Genomic DNA, 21,446 nt, shown 5'->3' on the forward strand with positions numbered 1-21,446 from the left:
ATCCACCCGGGGAATTAAATCCTCTTGTGCTGTGATCACTGTGTCACAAACTTGCCTCGCCTTTTTGCTCCCTGCTCGCCTCCCAGCATGCGGCAGCCCCCGACTGGGCACCAGTAACGAGGGCTGTGGCCTGTGAGCCAACACACACTGGTCAGGGGAAAGCAGGGCATGCTGGGTAGCGAGCAGAAGTGCCGGGAGGCGCCGGGCTCTCGGTCAAATTGGCGCCCCGTGTCACCTTGTCAACACCTCGCCGACCTGCCAACTCTCACACGTTGTCTCCCAGCCACCTGGAGAACGCCACCCACTCTTAGCACCCCCGCCATAAACCCCACCCACTCGTTAGCGTGCAGCACCCGAGCGCTGAGGTGGAGATGGAGAAACGGTGTCGAGTGTCTTTAAATGGTTTTGTCACTGTTACATTACATTCAATTATATTTCAACTTATTTCATATTCTTTCACTTTCTCCATCTGCGTCATTGTAGCATCAATTTGTTGACCACGTCCAAAAAAGGTCCTCTTCCACAACAGAGGCAACTTCCTCCAAGTCCGCGAGGTTCTTTCTTCAGGAAAGACAATTTCTTGCATGATCTTTTCTAACTACAGATTCCTATGACAGTGTAAATTAGTATAAAGTAAAAAATTAATGAGATGCTCCACAGAATTATGATGTCCCACATGACAAAATTCACATGGAACTATGACTTTATTCTCTCAGTCCATTGTTTTCTAAGATAAGATAAGATAAGATAATTCATTATTAGTCCCAAAACAGACATTTGCAGTGTTACAGCATCAAGGACAGTACACATGCAGTAAAGTAATAAGTAATATGTAATACTTATAAGTGTAAGAGACTAAAAATATAGAAAAATAAACATTATAAAACACAAAGTAATATATACAGTGTAAAAAGAAAATGCTCAGTGTGAATATATGTACAGTGAAATGGATTGATGCTCCATTGGATTGCACTGACAGAAATTGAAACCCAGTATTATCATGTTGACGAGGTTCAGTGGGATCAGACCCACGGTGCAGCTCAGGTAGATCTGCAGCAACCTGAGGTGCCTTCAGGACAGATTCATCTGCATGTCCTGATCCGTTCAGGTCACATTCATCAATGGATGAAATAAACTAAAACTGAGAACACCTGCAAATTCTATTATTATCCTTCATTACACAGGGAAAACGTCTCAGAGCAAAAAGATGGTGAGAACAGTGAAAATGACGATTGTTGGGATATATTGTCATGTAAGGTTTTAACAGTTGGAAACATGGATGTGTAGGTTTAACATCCTTATAATGATAATACATGATAATATGCTGCAGGTTTTTCATATAAACATGTATTATAGCTGTGACCTAAACAACGCATGTAGGCCATTTGCTCTGTTTTCATCATCTGTATTGTTTTACCCTTTAATCCTGTTATTTATAAATTTGATGTCAAATAAATCATCACAGTTTTCTCATCCGTCTTTTCTCAGCACGGAATAACTCGTTGACTTCAGTGTCGTTATTTCTGACGCACAACAATGGCTAAAACTGACAAAAAACACGAGACCCAAGTTGTAATCAAAAAGAATAATTTGTTTAATGTGCTCATGCCTGTAAAGCAAATGTGGATTAGAGTTTTTGTAAAAGAAAGAGAGAGAGAGAGAGGGAGAGAGAAGAAGCGAGAGAGAGACGGAGAGAGCGAGAGAGAGGGGGGGGGTGCGAGACAAGCAAAGAAAGAGAGAGAGAGAGAGAGAGAGAGAGAGAGAGAGAGAGAGAGCAGGAGTGAGGGGGAGAGCAGGAGAGCGAGTTGGGAGCTGGGGATGATTTCTCTAGGGATGAAGGATGCGAGTGTGTGCGTGTGTGGGTGGGTGCAGGGTGCGGGGGGGGGGGTGCAGAGAAGAAGAAGAGGGGAGGATGAGAGAGAGCGGTGGAGTAGAGAGCGAGGGGAGAATGAGCGAGTCGGGCAGGGGAATGAGAGAGGGGGGAGGTGGGTGGAGGAGAGCGAGGCGAGGCGGAGCTGATTGAGATTCGGGCCTCCAGAGCTGCAGGCTCCCGGCTGCTCCAGGCTCGGGGAGAACACGCTCAGTTATTGGAATTCTTCTCCTTTTCTTTTTTTTTTTCTTTTCCGTCTTTCTTTTTCTAATGAATTAATTCTTCTCATCCAATTTAGGTGAAGATGAAAAGAGAGCAGCGCTGGCAGCATCAAATTTAGCTCTTTTTGTGTGTGTGTGTGTGTGTGTGTGTGTGTTTTGTTGACCGGGGCTTCGACCGTTTGTGTTGCTGCTGCTGTTCGGTTAATATCTGACACTATTTATATATATAATGTTCTTTTCTATTAAAGCCTTGTTTACAAAAAGCAGCAACATTAAAAAAAAAAAAATCCTGTGTGCGTTATTGTGGATGTCTCACGTTTTCATTTACTAACATGATAACACAAAGAGCCCCCCCACCCCTTCCCTGCTCCACCTTTACCAATTTGACCGACACACAAAAACAAACGTGCCCCCCCCCCCCCCCCTCCCGCATGGATTCAAAACCACCTCTGCTGAAATTGCGCAGCGACAGTGACGTGACCTCAGGATCCCCACGTGTCGGCGCTCATGCGTGTAAATATGCAGCAGCATGTAAACACACCTGCCTCACGTGAACTGACACCGAGCCTCCGCTAAATAAAGGTCCTGCTACAACAAGACGTCTCACGTGTGAACGAGCTCAAAGGGCTCTTCAGGAATTCATATTGAGATGTGATGAGTTACAGCCGTTTGTTTAATATGCGGAGGTCAAAGTTCAGAACAGGTAAAGTGGCACATTTACACGTTTATATAGTAATGTAATAGTTTTTATATATAGAAAACGATTTTAAACTAGTACATATCACGATTAATAATATTAATCTCTTATACAAGTTAATACTTCAATGACCAAATATGTTTATATTGACAAACAGTATATTACTAGATACACTGTGTATCTGAGAATACTTGCAATGGGGTTTGTTTTAATCATATTTTCTCCTCCTGTGAAACTTTTGATGACTCATCTCGACGTCAGGGCAGAATATAACTTTTATTCTCCCGATGACTAAGACGAGATGATGACGAGACGACATCATTTATTAAAACATTAACTGTGACTACATCAACATCGAGTTTCTTAGATTTTATTCAAACCTTAGAATATCACACTTACATTTGCCAAAAAGTACCTTTAAAAAAAAAGTAACCCTTCTCTATTGTTTTCATGTGAACCACTTAACACTGAAAACATCTGTGTCAACTCCTTTGTGACTCAGATTCTTTTTTTTTACAAAGGACTCGAGACTAAACAAAATCTGCAGTAAATCTGTCGCTGGTGCTGTTTTTCTATTTCTCAAGGAATTTTCACATCTAAGCAAGAAAAGGAAAAAGACAAAGCTCGGCCCCGAAGTGACCCTGAAACCAGGATATCCATGAATTAGGGTCATTTGCATTGAAAACATGTCACGTGATCTCAACCCAGTGGAACATTTTGATCATTTCTTTTCAGAAAATCAGATTTCAGATCTTAATAACAGACAAAATGACTCGCTAATTTTTTTTCTTTTTTTCTCAATTATTTTTTTTGATTCCTTTTTAGTCTCACAGCCCCGGGCAGGTCAGCCACAAAGTTAATTTCAGACTCTGCACGCCTCACACACCCACACACACACACACACACACACACACACACACACACACACAGACTCACAAGTGAGAGCCTACTGTCAAGTCCTGAAAACAAGGCGGCGTAGAGCTGTTTAATGTCAGAACAATCCTGTCCGGTGCTGTAGCTCAGGGTTCATGGTACAGGGAACATGGAATCCCTTTAGCTCGGCTGCTCGCCGCTGACAAGGTATCTGGCCTCAGATTCATTTGGAGAGTCAGCAGAAGAACACTAAGAGTCAGCTAGCCATCTGGATCAGTCAGTAGTGGAGCAGATATACACTCCCGCTCGCTGGGGGATTCGCTCCCCAAAGTCAAAAGCAGATGAGCTCAGCTTTGGCGCGTTCAGAGACCTCGGTGTCAGGTTGGGATTATCTCACCTGAGCAATTTGTGTTTCCTCTGCTTTCTCCTGCTCCTGCCTGTGCATCACTTGTATGGCAAAACCAAACCCGTGCTATCCCCAAGATCTTACTCATGTCCTGTCCTTCAGAACCAGGTGTCGACTTTAAGAGCCGGTCGACACCTTCAACATGAGATAGGCCGCTGGGTTTTGCAGTTAAGGAGCTAAGAGTTAAATTCTTTACGTTTTTATGGCCTTGAAAAGCACCTGATTACGAGATTTCAGTTTGAACACGCCATCTGCATAAATTCATGGAATGCATTCAAACTGGGAATTACATGAAAAACACGAAAATGTTTTTTTTTAGACTCTAGAGAAGAAAATAACTCACTTTTCTCTAAGAAAAGGGTTGAAAATTAAAACGAGAGAAAGGGACAGGAATTAAATAACATGCACATATACCTAAAGTGGATTTAGATTTGAGTAACTCCATAAATTTCACTATATGGCGATGCAGTCATTCCCAATTCCCTATTGCTTCAGAAATAGTGGACAGACGTATGAGATAACACATAGATCTTGTAATATCTGACTGTGGAGCCACCAGCCACGACAGAAACAGGGAGAATCAACAGCTGTGAATGGATTTGATCTTTCACCAGTTAAACACCTCGTCTGGTCCATTATCATAGCCTCTGATCAATTATTCATGGTGGGAGAAGCGCGGAGGGGTCAGGTGTTACCTTTGTAAACATTGGCTTCCCGTGCTGGGTGACCATGGTGCACTGATCACAGTCCAGGGTGATGCAGGAGTTGTGGAAGGACTCCTTGGAGTGTTTGAGGATGTAGTGGAGCTCGCTGACCCCTCCCTCGAACACCGTGCTGAAGTATCGTGGGATCAGCGTCCGGCCGATCGCTGCGGGGACACAAAGGAGAGGACACAGCTGCTTAATATAGGAGAGCACAACTGATGTGGAGAGGAGACACTGGGCTTAGTGGCCGACACATCAGTTCAAAAACTGCCCCTGATATAAGACTGCTGGTTATAGCTACAGGCTGCTAATGCTACTGCTAAGATTTACATCTGTGTGGTGTTTAAAATGAGAAAAGATGGGATCACAAGAATATATCCGAAATGCTGAGAATAAAGTCAAAATCATTCTCTTGTTGGGCAAGAAAGTGAAATTACACATTTCCCCAAAATAATGACGATTTCTCTTTGGAGGAAACTCAAGTTTTAAGTAAACACATTTTTTAAATCACCTTTTTTAATCAACATGTGAAGTTGAATGTCTCAAATGTTAAATGCTACTTTAACACGAGAGCTGTACAAACACTTTCCTTTTAATTTAATTGGCAAAACTTTGAAATCCAGAACAGTTTAAACAAAGACACCAAAAAAAACGCATGAATATGAATCTGAGGAGATTCAGTGGAAGATTTCAGTCCCTATTATTGGACAGTGCTCAAAAAAGGCTTTGATATTAAGTTCCAAATAGAGAACAACCTATTATAATTCACATTCTTTTAATTGCAGCATTAAACTTGGCTCTACAAAAGCTGATTTGTTGCATTTAATACCTAAGAATTACACGTATATCATATTTAAGTCAACTGTAAGTCAACGACAATGAGAATGAACAGATTCATTAATCAAGATAAACATCATATTGGCTGTTGTCAAAAACTGATCAGATATTCCAACGGACGAGATTGATTCAAATATTTGAGAGCAAAGATGTTTCTGTATTTTCCTGTCGGACTTCTCGATCACGCCCAATCATTCCAGGGAAGATCGTGAAGTCGAGTGTTTATTGATTTGACCTCGACCTCTGTGCTCAGCCGGTTGAACATAACACTGCCAATGAAGGAGCCTCAGCTTCTTGGATCAACTTTACACATCTGTACAGTTAGTTACCGCAATTTGCAAAGCATTGTGGGTACAGTGCATGATCCAATATGTCCAACTGTATTTTTATAAATTGCGGGAACATATTGGTTAAAAAATGTCAGCTGTTAAAACCAATCATTTTAAGCCGAGCTGTAGTAATCTTGACAAACTAGTTGTTAAATGTGTGTTATTGATGATCCGGGTTATTTTTCATGAACCCAGATCCTCAAGGCAACAGGCACATAACAGATTCACAGAGAGTAATGGATTGTCCTGAAACCCATCGATCGCCTCAGGACCGAACACCGAGCTGCCTTCAGGAAACCTGTTCAACCTTCAAGAAGTAAAAAAAAAACTTTATTCTGAGATTGAGTCTGATGTGTCAAATACAGTTTTTTCCAGCGCACGGAGGTAAATTCACTTCTTTCCAAGATTAAAGATTTTCTTAAAACAACCGACAGTATGAAGAACTCCAGCCTCTCGATCCACTTCCACCGACACTTCATACAAACACACTCACTTTCAAATCGGAGCATATTCTCACACACTTTTCAGAATAATACGACTCCACGACTGAGTTTCAGGTATTAAACTGAATTATTAAGATGGACAACTTCTGCAGAGCAAACTTTCTGCAGGAGCCTAAAGAGACAATGAAGAGGCTGCATGATGAAAACCGGAGGAGGAGTCAGGGAGGGAGAGATTGTCTTGGTGTTTTATCGCCCTCGGGCTTCGTCTGGTTTCCATCTCTACTGCGTTAGCTGGCTTCAAGAAGGAGGATGGATGATGCACAGAGAGAGGCTAAGTTTCCCATCACATTATGGATGCACTGTGATGCAATATTACATATTCCTGAATACTTGGATGTATTAAAAGTATGAAATAATGTGTTTTTTGTAGATGAAAACATTAACAGTATTTAATTTGGCTCATCAAAGGTTTTGAGAGTGTTTTTCCTTTGTCAACTGAACACCATTGGCTTTATATTTGAGCTTTAAAGCTTCTTTACCTCAGTGAAAATCCCACTGCACCCGTTTAACTAAGAACCGGGAAACTAGCAACGCTCTCAACTCACCAGAGATGGAAGGAAGTTCAGTTCTTTAGTAATAGATAAGAGATTCATGGTATCTACACAAAAATCAACTTGAGGTGCTTTAAATTAAAGAATACTTGGTTAACAAGAGTGTAAACGGAGAAAAATCCAAAGATTCACTCTCCTTATTCTAGAAAGTGATTTATTGTGACAGGGCGGCACAGTGGTAAAGTGGTAAAGCGGGATAACACTGTCACCTCACGGAATGCAGATTCCTGGCTTGTTTCAGACAGGGCGGGGGTCTTTGTGATACCACCTTTCCATCTAGGTAAAGTTCCAGGGCCGGTTCGGAGCCGGTTCCTGAGCTCGAACCAGTGCATAGCGTTTTCGACAGCCAGAACAACTGGTTCCAGTGTGTCATCGACTCTTTGCTGGTCAGAGGCTGTGGTTGGATAACCGTGAACAACTAAACCAACCAAAACTTTGTTGTGAAGTTTGCAACTTTGCCATGTGTCTGACTTTTCTTCAGGTTTCTCTGGCAATATAAAAGTGGTGTCACCGCTTTTATTTCAGACCAAATGGAGATATGAGGTGTCAATGCATCGTATTTAAGAATATAGTGAAAAAACGTGTTTATTGCACAACTGCATATGTAGATCAGGGATTGTACAGCATCAGCAGAGCAGCAACAGAGCAGCAGCTGCGTCAAACAGCTTGTATATGAGACAAAAACATCTTAAACCTCTTCCTCTCACTGCAGAGCTCAATATTACAGTTTGTGCTTCTGGTCGAGAGGCTGAGCAGAACAACTCCTCCCGTCTCCAGATCTCATCCTGCAGGACATTCTCCCTTAAAGACTGTGTTTTATTTAGTTCTACGGCTGTAAGATTTCTGCTGAACACACAAACACACACACACACACACACACACACACACACACACACACATTTTCAGCTCCAGCCTGCCTCACACACACACACACACACAAACACACACACGCCTGTGAGCTGCAGTGCAACCGCTGGCTTCATCCAATTACTGGGCAGTTCCACATGAGCGAGTTGACTTGCTCAAGGGCAGGGCCAGAAGTCACTGGAGGGGAAAGTGCTACTCATTCACTCTAATGCACAGGGGATCTGAACCAGCAACCGTCTGGACTGTAACTGACTTTTTTTTTTTACTTCTGGCTGAAAACTTTCCACGTCCCGTTTTATCTGAGTCTTCTTTTTAAATATCATTCCCTCCACCGAGGAGCTTGTGTTTTACCCACATCTCTTATTTCTGCAGGGTTTCTATCACTTCCTCAACCTTTCTGTCACTTTCTCAGGTAATAATGCATGAAACCAGAAAACTTTACATACATATTTAGGATTATTTGGGCTCTGAATGTCATATCTTAACTTTACATCCACACATCTTACGGACAGTCTCCACAAAGATCACATGACACTATAACATAACACTGTTTACAGTAACAGTACACCGAGGTCCCTTGTATCTCATGTCAACAGCGAGATACAGTGATTATATAATATGTTGGAAGGACAAAAGAAACTGCCCTGCTTTGAAAAGGGGTTGCTGGGGACATGCTGCTGCTTCAGGGAGACAATAAAATGCAACTCAGGAGGTCTGTGAGTTTGCAGGACGGTTAGATGCCAAAACACTGCACCGTGGTTTATCACACCACGAGACGGGACTGAGCAACTTCGGTGAGTCTAACTGGAAGCAGCTTTCTTTTATTGCTTTGACGCAGTGACCGTGAGTGTGCTGCTGCCAATGCAGCACCTTGACAGATGTTGTCACATTTCATTCTGCTAAATCGGAGCCAGGTACAACTTCTTTGTTGTGTGAATCTTTTTTTTTGCTGACGTGTGTTGTTCTATGCGCTGCTGAATGTCAGCCTGACGCTGTGAGCCCCAACCTGAGGTGCATCTGGACCCATGGGAGAACTCTGGCATTAAGGGATTGTGGAGAAGCTCGATTCAATTCAACAAATGACTCTGATTCGTCTTGTCTTTTCTGTAAAACATCCAAATATTTGTGTTCAGTAGGATTCATCATAATCTCACCGACCGGATCACTTTCACTCCACATGCTGCATTTGAGAGAGAGTGAGTTTGAGCAGAAAAGGTAAATAACGTTTTAAAGTAGTAGTGAAACATCCGCCTGTGCCAGGAAGTTCTTCACCGACTTTATGGACCCGACTGAAAAAATGAAGAACCTCATCTAAAATATAAACTATGCCATATCACTGTGTCTTCCGTTAAAATAACTGTAACAATATCACTTTTAATCCATTTATCTGATAATTCTAGAAATTTCAGTTACTCTGGATTAACAGCTAATCGGCAGCTGAATTCATCACCGTAAATGACACAAAATAACTAACCGCAAACCGACTGTCCAGCTCAGGTTCTTCGTACTGAATCGAGCTTCTCCTCCAACAGGTGAACACTTGTTTGTGCAGCAGCTTCAGGTTCCGTGGACTAAGTTCTGCTCTTTATTTGCAGCGGCTCAATTACTGCAAGTCACTTTTACAGTTGCCAAAAAGAAAAGCTGCAACCAGCACCATCACAGGTGAAAAGTGCAAAACATGTGTTTAAAACCAGATGAATTTTGCATTACCACACTTTGCTGAAGTACTTGATCTTATCTGACGGGGCTTTGGAGGACGTCAGGTCAGGAAAACTAAAGACTTTCCTCTGGTCCTTTGTTTCTCTTTTTAAGCATCAGCGCTATAACCGGGAATCAAACCTCTAATCCCGCTGAGTGTTAGTGACCTGGTCTACCCACTGAGCCACACAGACTGTTAAATAACAGCGAAAAACAAAACAAGCACAAATCCTGACTTTGGGATTACGAAGGCGCGCATGCTGGGATTTCCTTTAGCCTCTCGTTCCTCGCCTAGTGGAACCAGGCTCTCTGCTCCTCTGCATTTTCCTGACCATCAAATCTCCATCATTACAACAGAAAAAAATCGGGACAGCCACATTATCCAGCAGCACATGGCCTCTGATTTCAAGCAGAAATAATCCATTTTAGAGTCAACACTCTGTTGGCTAGAATTATGCTCAGTCTCCCCTTCCTCCCAGGGCGGGTGGGTGGTCATGAGGAGGTGTGTGTGTGTGTGTGTGTGTGTGTGTGTGTGTGTGTGTGTGTGGAGCAGTGAGAGGAGGAGGACGAGGAAGAGGAGGAGGAGGAGGAGGAGGAGGAGGAGGAGGAGGAAAGGTGGATGAAGCCTGGGAATAGAACTTCATTTAGAAGTGAAATGTCCCCAAAGACAGTGGCTCGAGCGACTCCTGAGGTCAGACCTAGCTGGTGGAGTCTCAATCAAGAGAGAGAGAGAGAGAGAGAGACAGACAGAGAGAGAGAGAGGGATGAGGGTGATGCTGGCAGTCGGGTGCAGAGGATCTAGGGTGGGGTGGGGTGGGTGGATTGGTGTGTGTACCCGTGACTGGCATGTTTTTCAAATTCGATAAAGTCAGGCATGACTAAATAACACATACAATGTTTGGCATCGTGAGCAGTGGCTGAGGGAAGGAGAGGAGGGAGAAAGGGAGAGGAGGGAGGCTGAGCTGCAGGGTCCGCTTGCTGTGGATGACTGTCTAAATGATGCTCTCTCTCTCTCTCTCTCTCGCTCTCCCTTTATTACTTGCACCACACTCCCTCTCTCTCTCTCTTCCTCTCTGTATCTTGCTCCGTCCCTCCCTCCCTCCCTCGCCCGCTCGCTCGGTCTCCACCACGGTTGAAAAACAAAGTACGTCTAGGAGTGGAGCTGACTGCTAATGCGGAGAAGCTCTGAGGAGACGAGGGGGAGGGTGGAGGGAGGTGGTGGAGGGGATGGGGGGGAGAAAGAAATGAGCGAGGGTTGAAAAAAAGGGAGAGAAGGAGGGAGAAACCAGGAGGGAAGATGAATAAAAAAATAAGCTTGTCAATGGAGGGAACGGGGACTTGCTGACGGGGGGAGAGTGAGTGAGAGAGGGGGTGAGACAGCTGGAGAGAGAGAGAGAGAGAGATGGGGGGGGGGGTGCTCAGGTGATGTGTAGGTCTGTCTCTCCCCCACCTCACCAAGTCAACGCGTCTCCTTAATCCAAACTGTGTAAAAGAAGAACGTGGCGTGAGGAGCCCGGGGTGACACAGGGTAATAGATGAACATGTTACAGTGGCCGATGCTCAATAAAAAGAGATTCTGCTCATAAAGTTTCTGAGGTTAAAGCATTTTCTTGCTAATATATGTACACCATCCTATTTATAACCTTAGCAAACACTTTGACTCACTAGCTTCCAGTCAGCAGGGGGGCGGGGCGGGGGGGGGGGGGGTTGTACCTGTGACAGCAGGCCTCCATGTCTTTTAAGAACATTACTACCCTGATGGAGTGAAACAGTTGGCGTCCAGGTAATCGATGAAAAGAATCACTGGGCGTTAACAACATTTAATTTGATTTTTTCATATTGTTCGGTTTGTCCAGCTGAACATCAAACTTATTGAGAACCTCTGAAAATCTAACATTTTACTTATTTCTGTTGATGATCTAATAATTAGAAGAAATCAGCCAATTAATCACTTAGATTCTAATTGAGCCCGATTGTCATCAGAACACGACAATGTTCAGTCGAGAGAAGAGAAGCAGAAACACACAAAGCTCCACATTAACAACACAACAAACAACGCTGTTTAAAAATATAACACAAGTCGACGTGGAAGACGTGTGAAGTGCGGACAGGCAAAGCTCCACGGTGAGAACATTTCCGGCAGAATCTCTCACTACGGCGCTGAAAGGAGCCCCCCCCCCCCCCCCGTGTGGTAGAGGCGCGCTGACAAGTCTGTACTTTCTGTGTTAATGGGCAGAAAGATTTCACACCAACCGAGCAACGAGCCAAACACAACTTCAGACACACAACTGCAGCGGGACAGAGAACTCACACGGATCCCGCGTGAGATGAAACATATTCGTTTGGGCTGTTACTTATTATTCTTTCCTCTCGCCCCCCCCCCCCCCCCAACACTTCTCTCGCCTGCTTTCTTTCCCTTCTTTATTTCCATGTGTCTGTTTCCTGCACTGTGCTGATTGGCCTGTCTTCAGTCACCGGGCGCTCCACAGAGATCCAGATTAGCTGGCACTCGGTTTTTTTTTGGGGGGGGGGGGGGGGGGGACATGACAAGGAGCATATGCCTCTCAAGTAGTAACCTGTTACCCCAAAACATGCAATTTACAAATAATTACCGTGGTATTAATTAGTCACATTAATTCATGCCACTTTGTCGGGATTGTCCCCCCCCCCCCCCCCCCCCCCCCGTTGCTCCCAAGGACTCCTGCCAACAGCGTGAGCCAGCGAGAAGGCGCGCACGGGGCATCAGAAGACGGGCCACAGGCTGGTGCACAACTGGCACACACTAGCACACACACACACACACACTGGTACACGCACACACACAGGTTGCACACGGTCCGCTACACACTTTCAAGCGGAGCCTTGATCTCCCCCTAATGGACGTGCACACCTACACATGGACCCAACAACTAACAATATGCACAGATGCAGGTGTTCATGTTCGAGATAAACGGGTTATATAAATAATTTAAAGTATAAAATGACCGTTTTTCGAATGCCATTAAAACATGAAAAACCCACAATGCATTAGTGCGTCTCTCGATACTTTCTGACTTCTGAGTCACTGGATCCACAACAAGTCACAAACCAATGATTTATCTTAAAAAAATGCTAAATAATTTACCTAAGCAGGTGTCAAGTGTGGTTATTAGCGGACATAAATCGTGGATTAGGAACTATTTTCATATATTTATACACATCCGGTGATCTGGTAAGAAGTTGTCTGAAGGTTTGAGTAAAAATAAAACTACAGTTCCCATTTTCATAGTAATGAGAGAGCAGGTCACAGGGAGCAGCAGTGTGACTCACTGATGAGTTTTTAATGGCATCGAACAACAAAGGAGCCGGAACGCACAATGGAAAGAACACGTCGGGATTCGAAAACTCGCAAAAATAATTGTTACGGGATCATTTCGTTGTTGTTTTGTGCAACTTGTTTATCGTGAGAAATTTATAGAATGTAAACAGACTGGCTGGCTGGTGCACAGACAATATTTCCAAACTCTTTCAATATTTCAGTAGCGCTGACACTTTGATGGCTTCGACAGTTTCAGTTTCAGAGACTGTCTGTGTTCAAGATCCAGATTTTGACACTAATAACGTCGACTGAAATGAAAACCTTTATTTTACAGAGTAAACAGAGCAGGAAAGTGTGCATGTGTGTTTACATCGAATGGTAAAAAAAATATATTTTATCAATTCAAGTTCTATATATTTGGTTGTAATTGTGTTTTCTTTCTATGTGGACTTATTTATAAGTTTGTGTTTAAACTGTCAAATATGAAGCTTTAATTACATTTCTCTATCGTAAGAATTTGATAACGACCTCTTTACACAAATATCATATATCTGCTGATATATTTGTATGGTATTTTTTTACTTTCTAATAGCAGTCTTGGTATCAGCGTTCAAAAATGTATATTATGTCGGCTCCTTCAGTTTGCTTGTTGAAGTTTCCTGAGGGAAGATCCTGTAGGATCGTTGTGTGGGGGGGTTTGTGTCTCTACAGGCATGTGCATACAGTACACACACTGTATGACTGTGTAAGAAGGTGACTGTGACCTCAAGTGTAAAATGTGTTGAGTCGTTGATAAGACAAGAAAAGCTAACTTACCATTTTTGTAATATCTAATGGCTGTGATGCTTTTCAGTATCAACATATTACAAATGTTTAACACACAGTGGTAAACGTCTGTGTGTGTATAAATACTTGAAAAACTATAGCTCCATGTAGTAGTTGTACATTGAATTGTATGTGCCCCATGCATGTTGCATTGTGTAAGTGTGTTAATTGTTTTATTTCCACTACAATAAACTATATTTTATACATGCAAAAGCTTTTGAGTCCATGTGCACTTGCTCCTGTGATTCTCAGTGTGTGTTACTGCACACACTGTCAGTGTAAGTGATTCTGCCTGTGCTTGTAAGTGTTTCATAGGAGAACAGAAGATCTATACAACGTCTGTCCACTACCACAGTCATACCAACACGCACACACACACACACACACACACACACACACACACACATATATATAGAAACTCACACGCTCAACATACACATGTATGTGCAGTAATGATGCGCCCAGGGAGTAAGGGAGCTGCATCCCTGCCTGGGAGGACAGATGTAGCTATAGGTAAACTATACGCACACCCACATACATGAACAAAGACAAACAGACGGAGATGAGCCAGAAAACGTGAACTCCAGCTTCACCTCCTCCATCCCTCACGGGCAGAGACACTGACCATTCACGATTGTTTAAATTAAAACCCAATTATTACAATTACTTTGTATATAGACTATATATAAAGAAATACATGCTTTATCACAGAGAAAGGAGAAAGAAGTAGAATGAATAAATAAACAGATATATTGAAGAAATTGTTGGGCCACTCTTTATGATGTCAGTGTCCATCTACAGATTTAACCCATAAGCAAGGCACATATTCCACCATTTATACTGCTACTTGACAATAGCAATTAAAACGATCTCTGTCCACACCAGTGTTTTGGCTCTGTATCAGTTCTAATCCCTCGTCCATATCCTAACACGCCTGAAAACGCAAACCATGTGACCGCCCACATACACTAGACATGCTAGGAAGCATGTGGTTGTTGTCTGTAGATTTGTTACAGAGAACAATTGCTTGTCTCCTACACATGTAAAAAGCTGTACCATTTTAAAATGCAGAGTTTAGCTGTTAGCAAAGACAACAGGGTCAGTAACACTCATGGTTGATTACCCATCTAAACTGGTTTAGCCGAGTCTGATGCTGGTAAATTGTCTTCTTCTTAGAAAGCTACGTCAAGACCGGAAAAAACTCCAGAAGTATCTGTAGCAGAGTTGATGTATTTTCAAACTAGAAACTTAGTAATGAGGATGTAGCTTTAACTTCATGTCAAATGTGTCAATGTGGACCGGGAGGAGTAAATACTGTGATTCTGCAGATCCAAATTTCCAGATTGAACCTGTCACCAACATTCACAGGAAGTTGATATACTAAGAGGCTGGATTCACGGCCAGTTGAAATAATAATAGCTATAACAGAGAGAGTGTTTAGCAGGCTGTCACTAAACACCCGCAAAGTGGCGGCCAACACAAAGGGAGTTTTGCTCCAAAGGAAAGTCATTACCTGGAAGTCATTACTTAAAGTTCATCATTCAATATCTGCAAAATATAGACAATCCAGCGTGTTGAAGGGTAATCATTTTGTGAGCCGCCGATTAAAGCTACTTCTACCCTTTGAAAAGTACCACAATTTGCGTCTAATTTTGTGCCATCAATCACTTGTGCATGAAAAGATGCTGTCGTTTTTTTTTTTCTTTTTCTGACTGACATTATCTCAATTTGGAATGAGACTAGTCAAACCCAGACCACTCAGACTTGTCAGCGCCGTTCGTCCAACCCGTCCAAGCTAGGTGATGATTAAACCGCATACTTGTGAAGTACAGCTGGCAGAATGAAGCCAAATTAAAAAAAATAAAGCAAGGGGGGGGGAATAATAAAAAAAAAAAAGGAGAGGCGAGAAAGTCAGGAGATACTCGGTGGGTGATTATGCAGCAAATGCAGTTCTCTGCAGTGCCGAAGAGAAAAGGGACCGAAACGAGGGAGGGGAGAGCAAGAAGAAATGGTGGATGATCCATAATGTGTGCATCTGGCAAATATAAATCAGGCAGCAGGACAAGGCACTTACAAGGTTAGGGGTTCAATTCCCCTTGTGGCTCTTTGTGGAAAGAGGACACAAACATTTACAATGGGAGAGACCCAATTCCCCATGGGGCTCCATGGGAAACAAATCAAGGTGCTAACGTTGCTAAGACTGGGGCAGTAGCTCTTCATGTGGACACAGTTTCAATTCTCTATTCCAATGAGGAATAATATTGATAAAATGATAATATATTTATTAAATATGTGTATCACTATGCATTATATTTACATAGATATATAGATATAACAAGTTTTCTGGGAGTTTAATAAGGAAGCAAGTTTAAAAGCAAATGTGAGCGATTGTTTTTGGCTAATTCAGAAAAATTCAACATAATTCAAGATCTTTAATCAAATTGGCAAAAACAATCCTCTTAACTCAAATATTGTGGTAAAGTAAACTCAGAAAAATGTTTGTGCTGCTTTTAATGAAATTAAAAAAATACAATTTATACAGTCTACAACGTCATATTCATATTTTCAGTTTTTTCAATGTTTCCTCATCTTTCTTCAGTTTTAACCTGTGTAAAACAACTCTTATACTATAATATACATTCACTTTACATTATATTATAGTGAAGTAATCAATAATTAATAAATTCAATATTTAAAAGAAAGATGCTCAGGAAGCCAGACATTAAAATACTTTGTTTTGTTTTTAGGAAATAAATCAATAATAAATTATCCTAAAAGATTCAATATCTGTTTGACATTTAACAAAGCTGATAGTAATTTGATTGTATCCTCAAACAGGAAAGAAAAGAAAACACTCACATTATAGTAATCACCTTGGGACATAAACAAAGAGATAAAAAAAAGTAATTATAATTAATAATTAAACAGTTAAAACAAATGTTCTCCAGAGATGATATCTTTTTCACATAATAACCCTACTTTGTGTCATGTTATGTTATAATGATGAATTGTACGGATGCATCATGTTGTAAAAACACATGATGTCATGTCCTGCTGAATACAGAGCGAACATGAGGAGACCCAAGCAGTCCCAAGCGTTTTTAAAAATGAGTGACCGGTTCTACATTAACGATTTAACTGCGTCCCTCCACGTCCACCCGCCTCATAACCCAAACACAGGGTTCGGATAAAGCAAACAGATATTGGGACCTGCAGATACGAGCAGATAAACCTAAGATAGGTAATATTGATTTCTCTTTTTTTCCCCCAACCTGTGACGTGTGTACAAACCAGTGCTCACTCCCTCCTACAGTATGCGCTGCGATCAATAAGCTAAGCTAAAAATACTATTGAAATCGATTATTAGCCCTCGGTGTAAGCTACTGTTGATCGGTGAGAGGAGAGATGCACGGGTGAAAACCAGGCTGACGTATTGATCTGGGAGGCAGCCCGCAGTACTTGGCAAACAAATGTCCATCTTCATCGACTCATATCTCTATCTAAATACCCATCACGAGCCACCATTACTGGGTCAACAGGGAGGGGTATTAGATCATTGCCAAACTAATTAAGTCAACTCAAGTTAACTGTTGAGACGGCACGATGCTTCACATAGGACGCGGGGAAGACGCCGGCGAGAAAACAAACTGACAACATGCTCAAGAAAGATCCTGCACACTGATAGAGAGAGAGAAGGAGAGAGAGAGAGTGAGTGAGAGAGAGAGAGAGAGAGAGAGAGAGAGAGAGAGAGAGAGAGAGAGAGACAATTTCCAGTCGTCATTCCAACTTAAAATGATTCTCAAACTAATATCTTAGTCTGTTTTCATAGCTTTAAATAGTAAACATTTTAAATGACTGAAACCGTCTTTGGGAAAGGTTAATTAAATATATACTTTGAAATATGTCCTTTTTCAGTTTTGGTCCACGTCCTATTCATTAACATGGAGGAGGCGAGGTTGGTGAACTTTACCAGAGCCAGCCACCAGGGGGCAATCACGATATCTGGGCTTAATTTTTAGGATAAGGTCACATCGTCCATCTATATATTCAGTTTATGGCAGCTAAAGAGATTTTGGTTATAACAACTAGCTCACCTGAAACGTCACCCTGTCAGAGCTATGGCTGACGAGGGACTAACTCGGTGAACTGTGATTGGTCAACTTCAGCTTCTTATGTTTACTCCGAAAACCTTCTGATGCTGGTGGAAATTATTTAGAGAGAAGATGATATTCAGAAAGTTTTTCAGTCACGGTGTTGAGCTAAAGTATATTATAACTTCAAGAAACCAACTGGATCTCAACAGAGCTGTTTATTAATTAATGAGTTAACTGAGCAACTGTTGCATCTCAACAACACAGCCCTTCAGTGTTGTGTGAAGCAGCAGCTGTAGATCTCTGTTGAAGGATTCTAAAGTTAGAACCTTATGTCAACCATCAATTAAAGCTTTGGCAACATGAGGAGGTTATCTTTAAAAGTCACACATATTTCCTTTTGGTTTTTGAACTGTAGAGTATATGTTCAGAACAGGTTGATGGGTGCTTGTATTTTATCAGAACGATGAGACCCAGTTGATTCAGTCGACTCAGGGTGATGACGTGTGTCCTTGTTTTGTCTGAGCACAAGAGAGACTGTGGATTTAGTCATTTGAGATGTATCGGAGCGGCTGAGGGGGCAGAGCGGGTCGTCATCTGGACGCCAAGTGTCCTTGGGCAAGATACTGAACCCCCGAATTGCCCCTCATAGAAAATGTGCTGCCCGTATACGCACTGTACTGTAAAGCACTAAAGCACAAGAGGAACAGGAGCCTGAGACCCCCTCAGAGTCAATATGGCAAACAACATGGTGGATGTTGTATTCAGTCTGAAACCTGAGCCTCTGAGTTAACGTCCTTTAAGTCCAGTGTGAGTTTACATGTTGACAACAAACACTTTACAGTAGATCTCCTGTCCTCACCCAGAAGAGAGCGGGTTAAAAACAGACTGCATATATTCTACAGGAAGGACTTACACATATACTGGAGCCTGTGCGTATAAGTGCACACACACACACACACACCCACAGAGAGACACACACACTTGCACAAACACACACCAGAATGTGGGAATCACTGCCCAGAACATGAAATATTCATCAGTCATAAAACTTTAATTCAATCTCTCCCTCTCTCTCTCTCCCTGACTCTCTCCCTCTCCCTCTCTCTCTGTATTTCCTGTCATTTTTTGGGGGGGTTGCTGTTTTCTACTTATGCAAGGTAACCCACCCCCCACCACCACTGGCCCTGCAATGAAAAACAATAATAGATTTCATTAAAAAAAACCTTTTGCACACACAGATGCTGGAAACCACTGTTCACATACAGCTCAAATCTACCTCTCCGAGTGCAGAGCTGTGGCCGGGTGGCAAAGCGAGCAGCCGTCCTCCTTTAATACTGTGCGAGACCGGAATCTTAGAGGTCCCCCGTTATCCAGGTTATTGTCACTCAAACTGTGTTATTCAAGTGCAGACTCGATTCCAAAAGCCTCGATATGAAAAAGGAGGAGAATCTGGAGCAGGTTTATGCTGCATCATCACAGTCCAGAGCATCTTTTGGTTTAATTTAAACACCATCAATATTTTAACAAGCAGGAGACAGGGCCACACGGGTCAGAGCTTGACCAATACAGTATATGACGGAGAGATGATGTGCTGAATCAGGGCAGTAAATCCTCTGCATACGTTCTCCCACAGCGTCTGTTATATTCCATTTCCCTCCGAGCAGCCGAGTCAGTGCAATCGTGACTCAACATCGATACTGAAATTAACCCGTGTTTATTTGGACGGTTTGATGTAAGAAAAAAATAACATTTGTATCATTTGTATCTTGTGATTCCAGTTTATTGATTTCATTTTGCAGCAATTCCGTTAAAAGCTCGTGATTATGGTTGATAACCAAGAGTAAACCCAACCTTACATGTGCCTCAAGTCACTGTTGGTTATGTAAATCTATAACTGTGAACACAACCTGCCCTTGACCATCAGCAGCTGTCCAAACAAGACCACATGCACAGAATATAACATTAATATATATATATATTAGTGAATATCGTACTGATATGGGACATTCCAAAATTTGTTCAACTTTGCATAAATGTTTTTCTAAATATTTTGTTAATAATTCATTTTTAAAGCCGGCACATGGCACTTCCAGGTGAGCTAGCTGGTGCCACCCGGCCCTCTGCTGGGTGTCTTTCCCGTTTCTCTCTCCCCATTATATGTTATTATGACAATAAAGGAGAAACGCCGAAAAATATCTCAGGAAAAACATTCACTACATTGTTGAGAACTAATTTGCTATCGCTAGTTCATAGAATAAAAAACATTTTTTTTTACTTATATAAACATATTTAGTACATTTTTCTTTGTTATTTTGATGATTTAATTTTAAACCATCATCTTTAAAGAAAATATACTATAGCATCTGTTGCATGTGTTGGTCAAACATCCTGTTATCCAGGTTTTAAAGGAGATTCGGTAAATCAACCAGCATTCAGAAGCAGTTTGACCACCAGCTGATTACTGCTGGTTAAATCACAGTGCAATAAAATCCCACCGCTGTATGTCTTTGTCTTGTCCTCTGAGGATCTGCAGACCAGTTTCACCTGAATGGACCTCTATCATTTTGACTTTCCCAGGCTGAAATCTGGGAGGGGGGGTAGTGTGAGAGGGAGAGAGAGGGAGATAAGGGCGAGAGTGTAACAAGAGGGAAAGAAAAACGGCAAAGCAGAAAGTCAGGGAGAGCGAGAGAGACACGTCTCCAGTCACCCTCATCCAACCTCACGCCACGCGTGGATGGCGACTGTTTAGGCAGAGGAGGAGGGAGCCTGAGGGAAGGGGAAGGAGAGGATGGGGGGAGGGTTGACTGAGGGGGGGTGGGAAGAGTTGGGGGTTGAGGGTATGTCCCTGCGAGGCCAGCCCTCATCCCCTCTTCACCTCCATCCATAATTCATAACCCGCCTGCACCCCCAGTCGCACCAACCCCCAGGGCGCAGCTCCACAGGGAAGACACAACATGCAGAGGGGGGAGAGACAAAGACGACCCCCCCCCATCCTCCTCCACCAGCACCACCAAACACCCCGTAAAAAAAAATACCACGACTCAGAGGTGAGACTCATCATTTCTCCAATAAGTCAAAATCCAATCACACATATTGAAGAACAAAACTGAGAAAGCATCACACTGCTGCAGGATGTTCAGAGCTTGACCCGACGACATCCACTTGATCTAGGATCCTCAAAGACACAATTAAAACACTCACGCACACACACACATGCACACACGCACAGCCATTGTGTGTCTCTGACTCCCGTTGAGCCTGAATTATTGGTAATGAGCATCGCTTCGCACCGTTTGGCCTCTGATAATCGAGTCCTGATCTAAAGGGAGACACTGATAGGTGCCAGGCTCTCAGCAGCTCACCTACAGGGGGGGGGGGGGGGGAGGGATGGAAGTCGAGGAAGTAAATGCACAGAGGATGAATTTGTTTGTCAGGGAGCATGTGAGGAGTTTGTTCCCAGCCTCTGGAGAGTTCATTTTGTGCACAATTTTGTTTAATGTTTGACACACGTCCGGGTGTGTGTGGGAGTAAGATGAAAAACAAAGAGATGACGTTTCCAATTCTTTAAGGATCTTGGGTTGGCGTTGATCCTGAACATAGAATGAATCAATTCTGGTGACATGGGGACTTGCAGCCATGTGACTAATGGCAGGAGGCTGAATGTGGCGTCCTC

General features: G+C 42.6%; 1 protein-coding gene across 4 annotated transcripts in view; it reads right to left on the reverse strand.

Annotated features, from left to right (window-relative positions):
* ldb2a (LIM domain binding 2a) overlaps positions 1-21,446 on the reverse strand; it is an 80,351-nt gene that overhangs the window by 23,908 nt on the left and 34,997 nt on the right. For all 4 annotated transcript variants that reach the window (XM_062394004.1, XM_062394003.1, XM_062394002.1 and 1 more), the window contains exon 3: positions 4,763-4,935. In XM_062394004.1, coding sequence (XP_062249988.1) covers positions 4,763-4,935 — 173 coding nt within the window. The remainder of the gene's footprint in view (positions 1-4,762; positions 4,936-21,446) is intronic.

Source organism: Platichthys flesus, chromosome 8 (genome assembly GCF_949316205.1).
Source record: "Platichthys flesus chromosome 8, fPlaFle2.1, whole genome shotgun sequence".
Lineage (NCBI taxonomy): Eukaryota > Metazoa > Chordata > Actinopteri > Pleuronectiformes > Pleuronectidae > Platichthys > Platichthys flesus.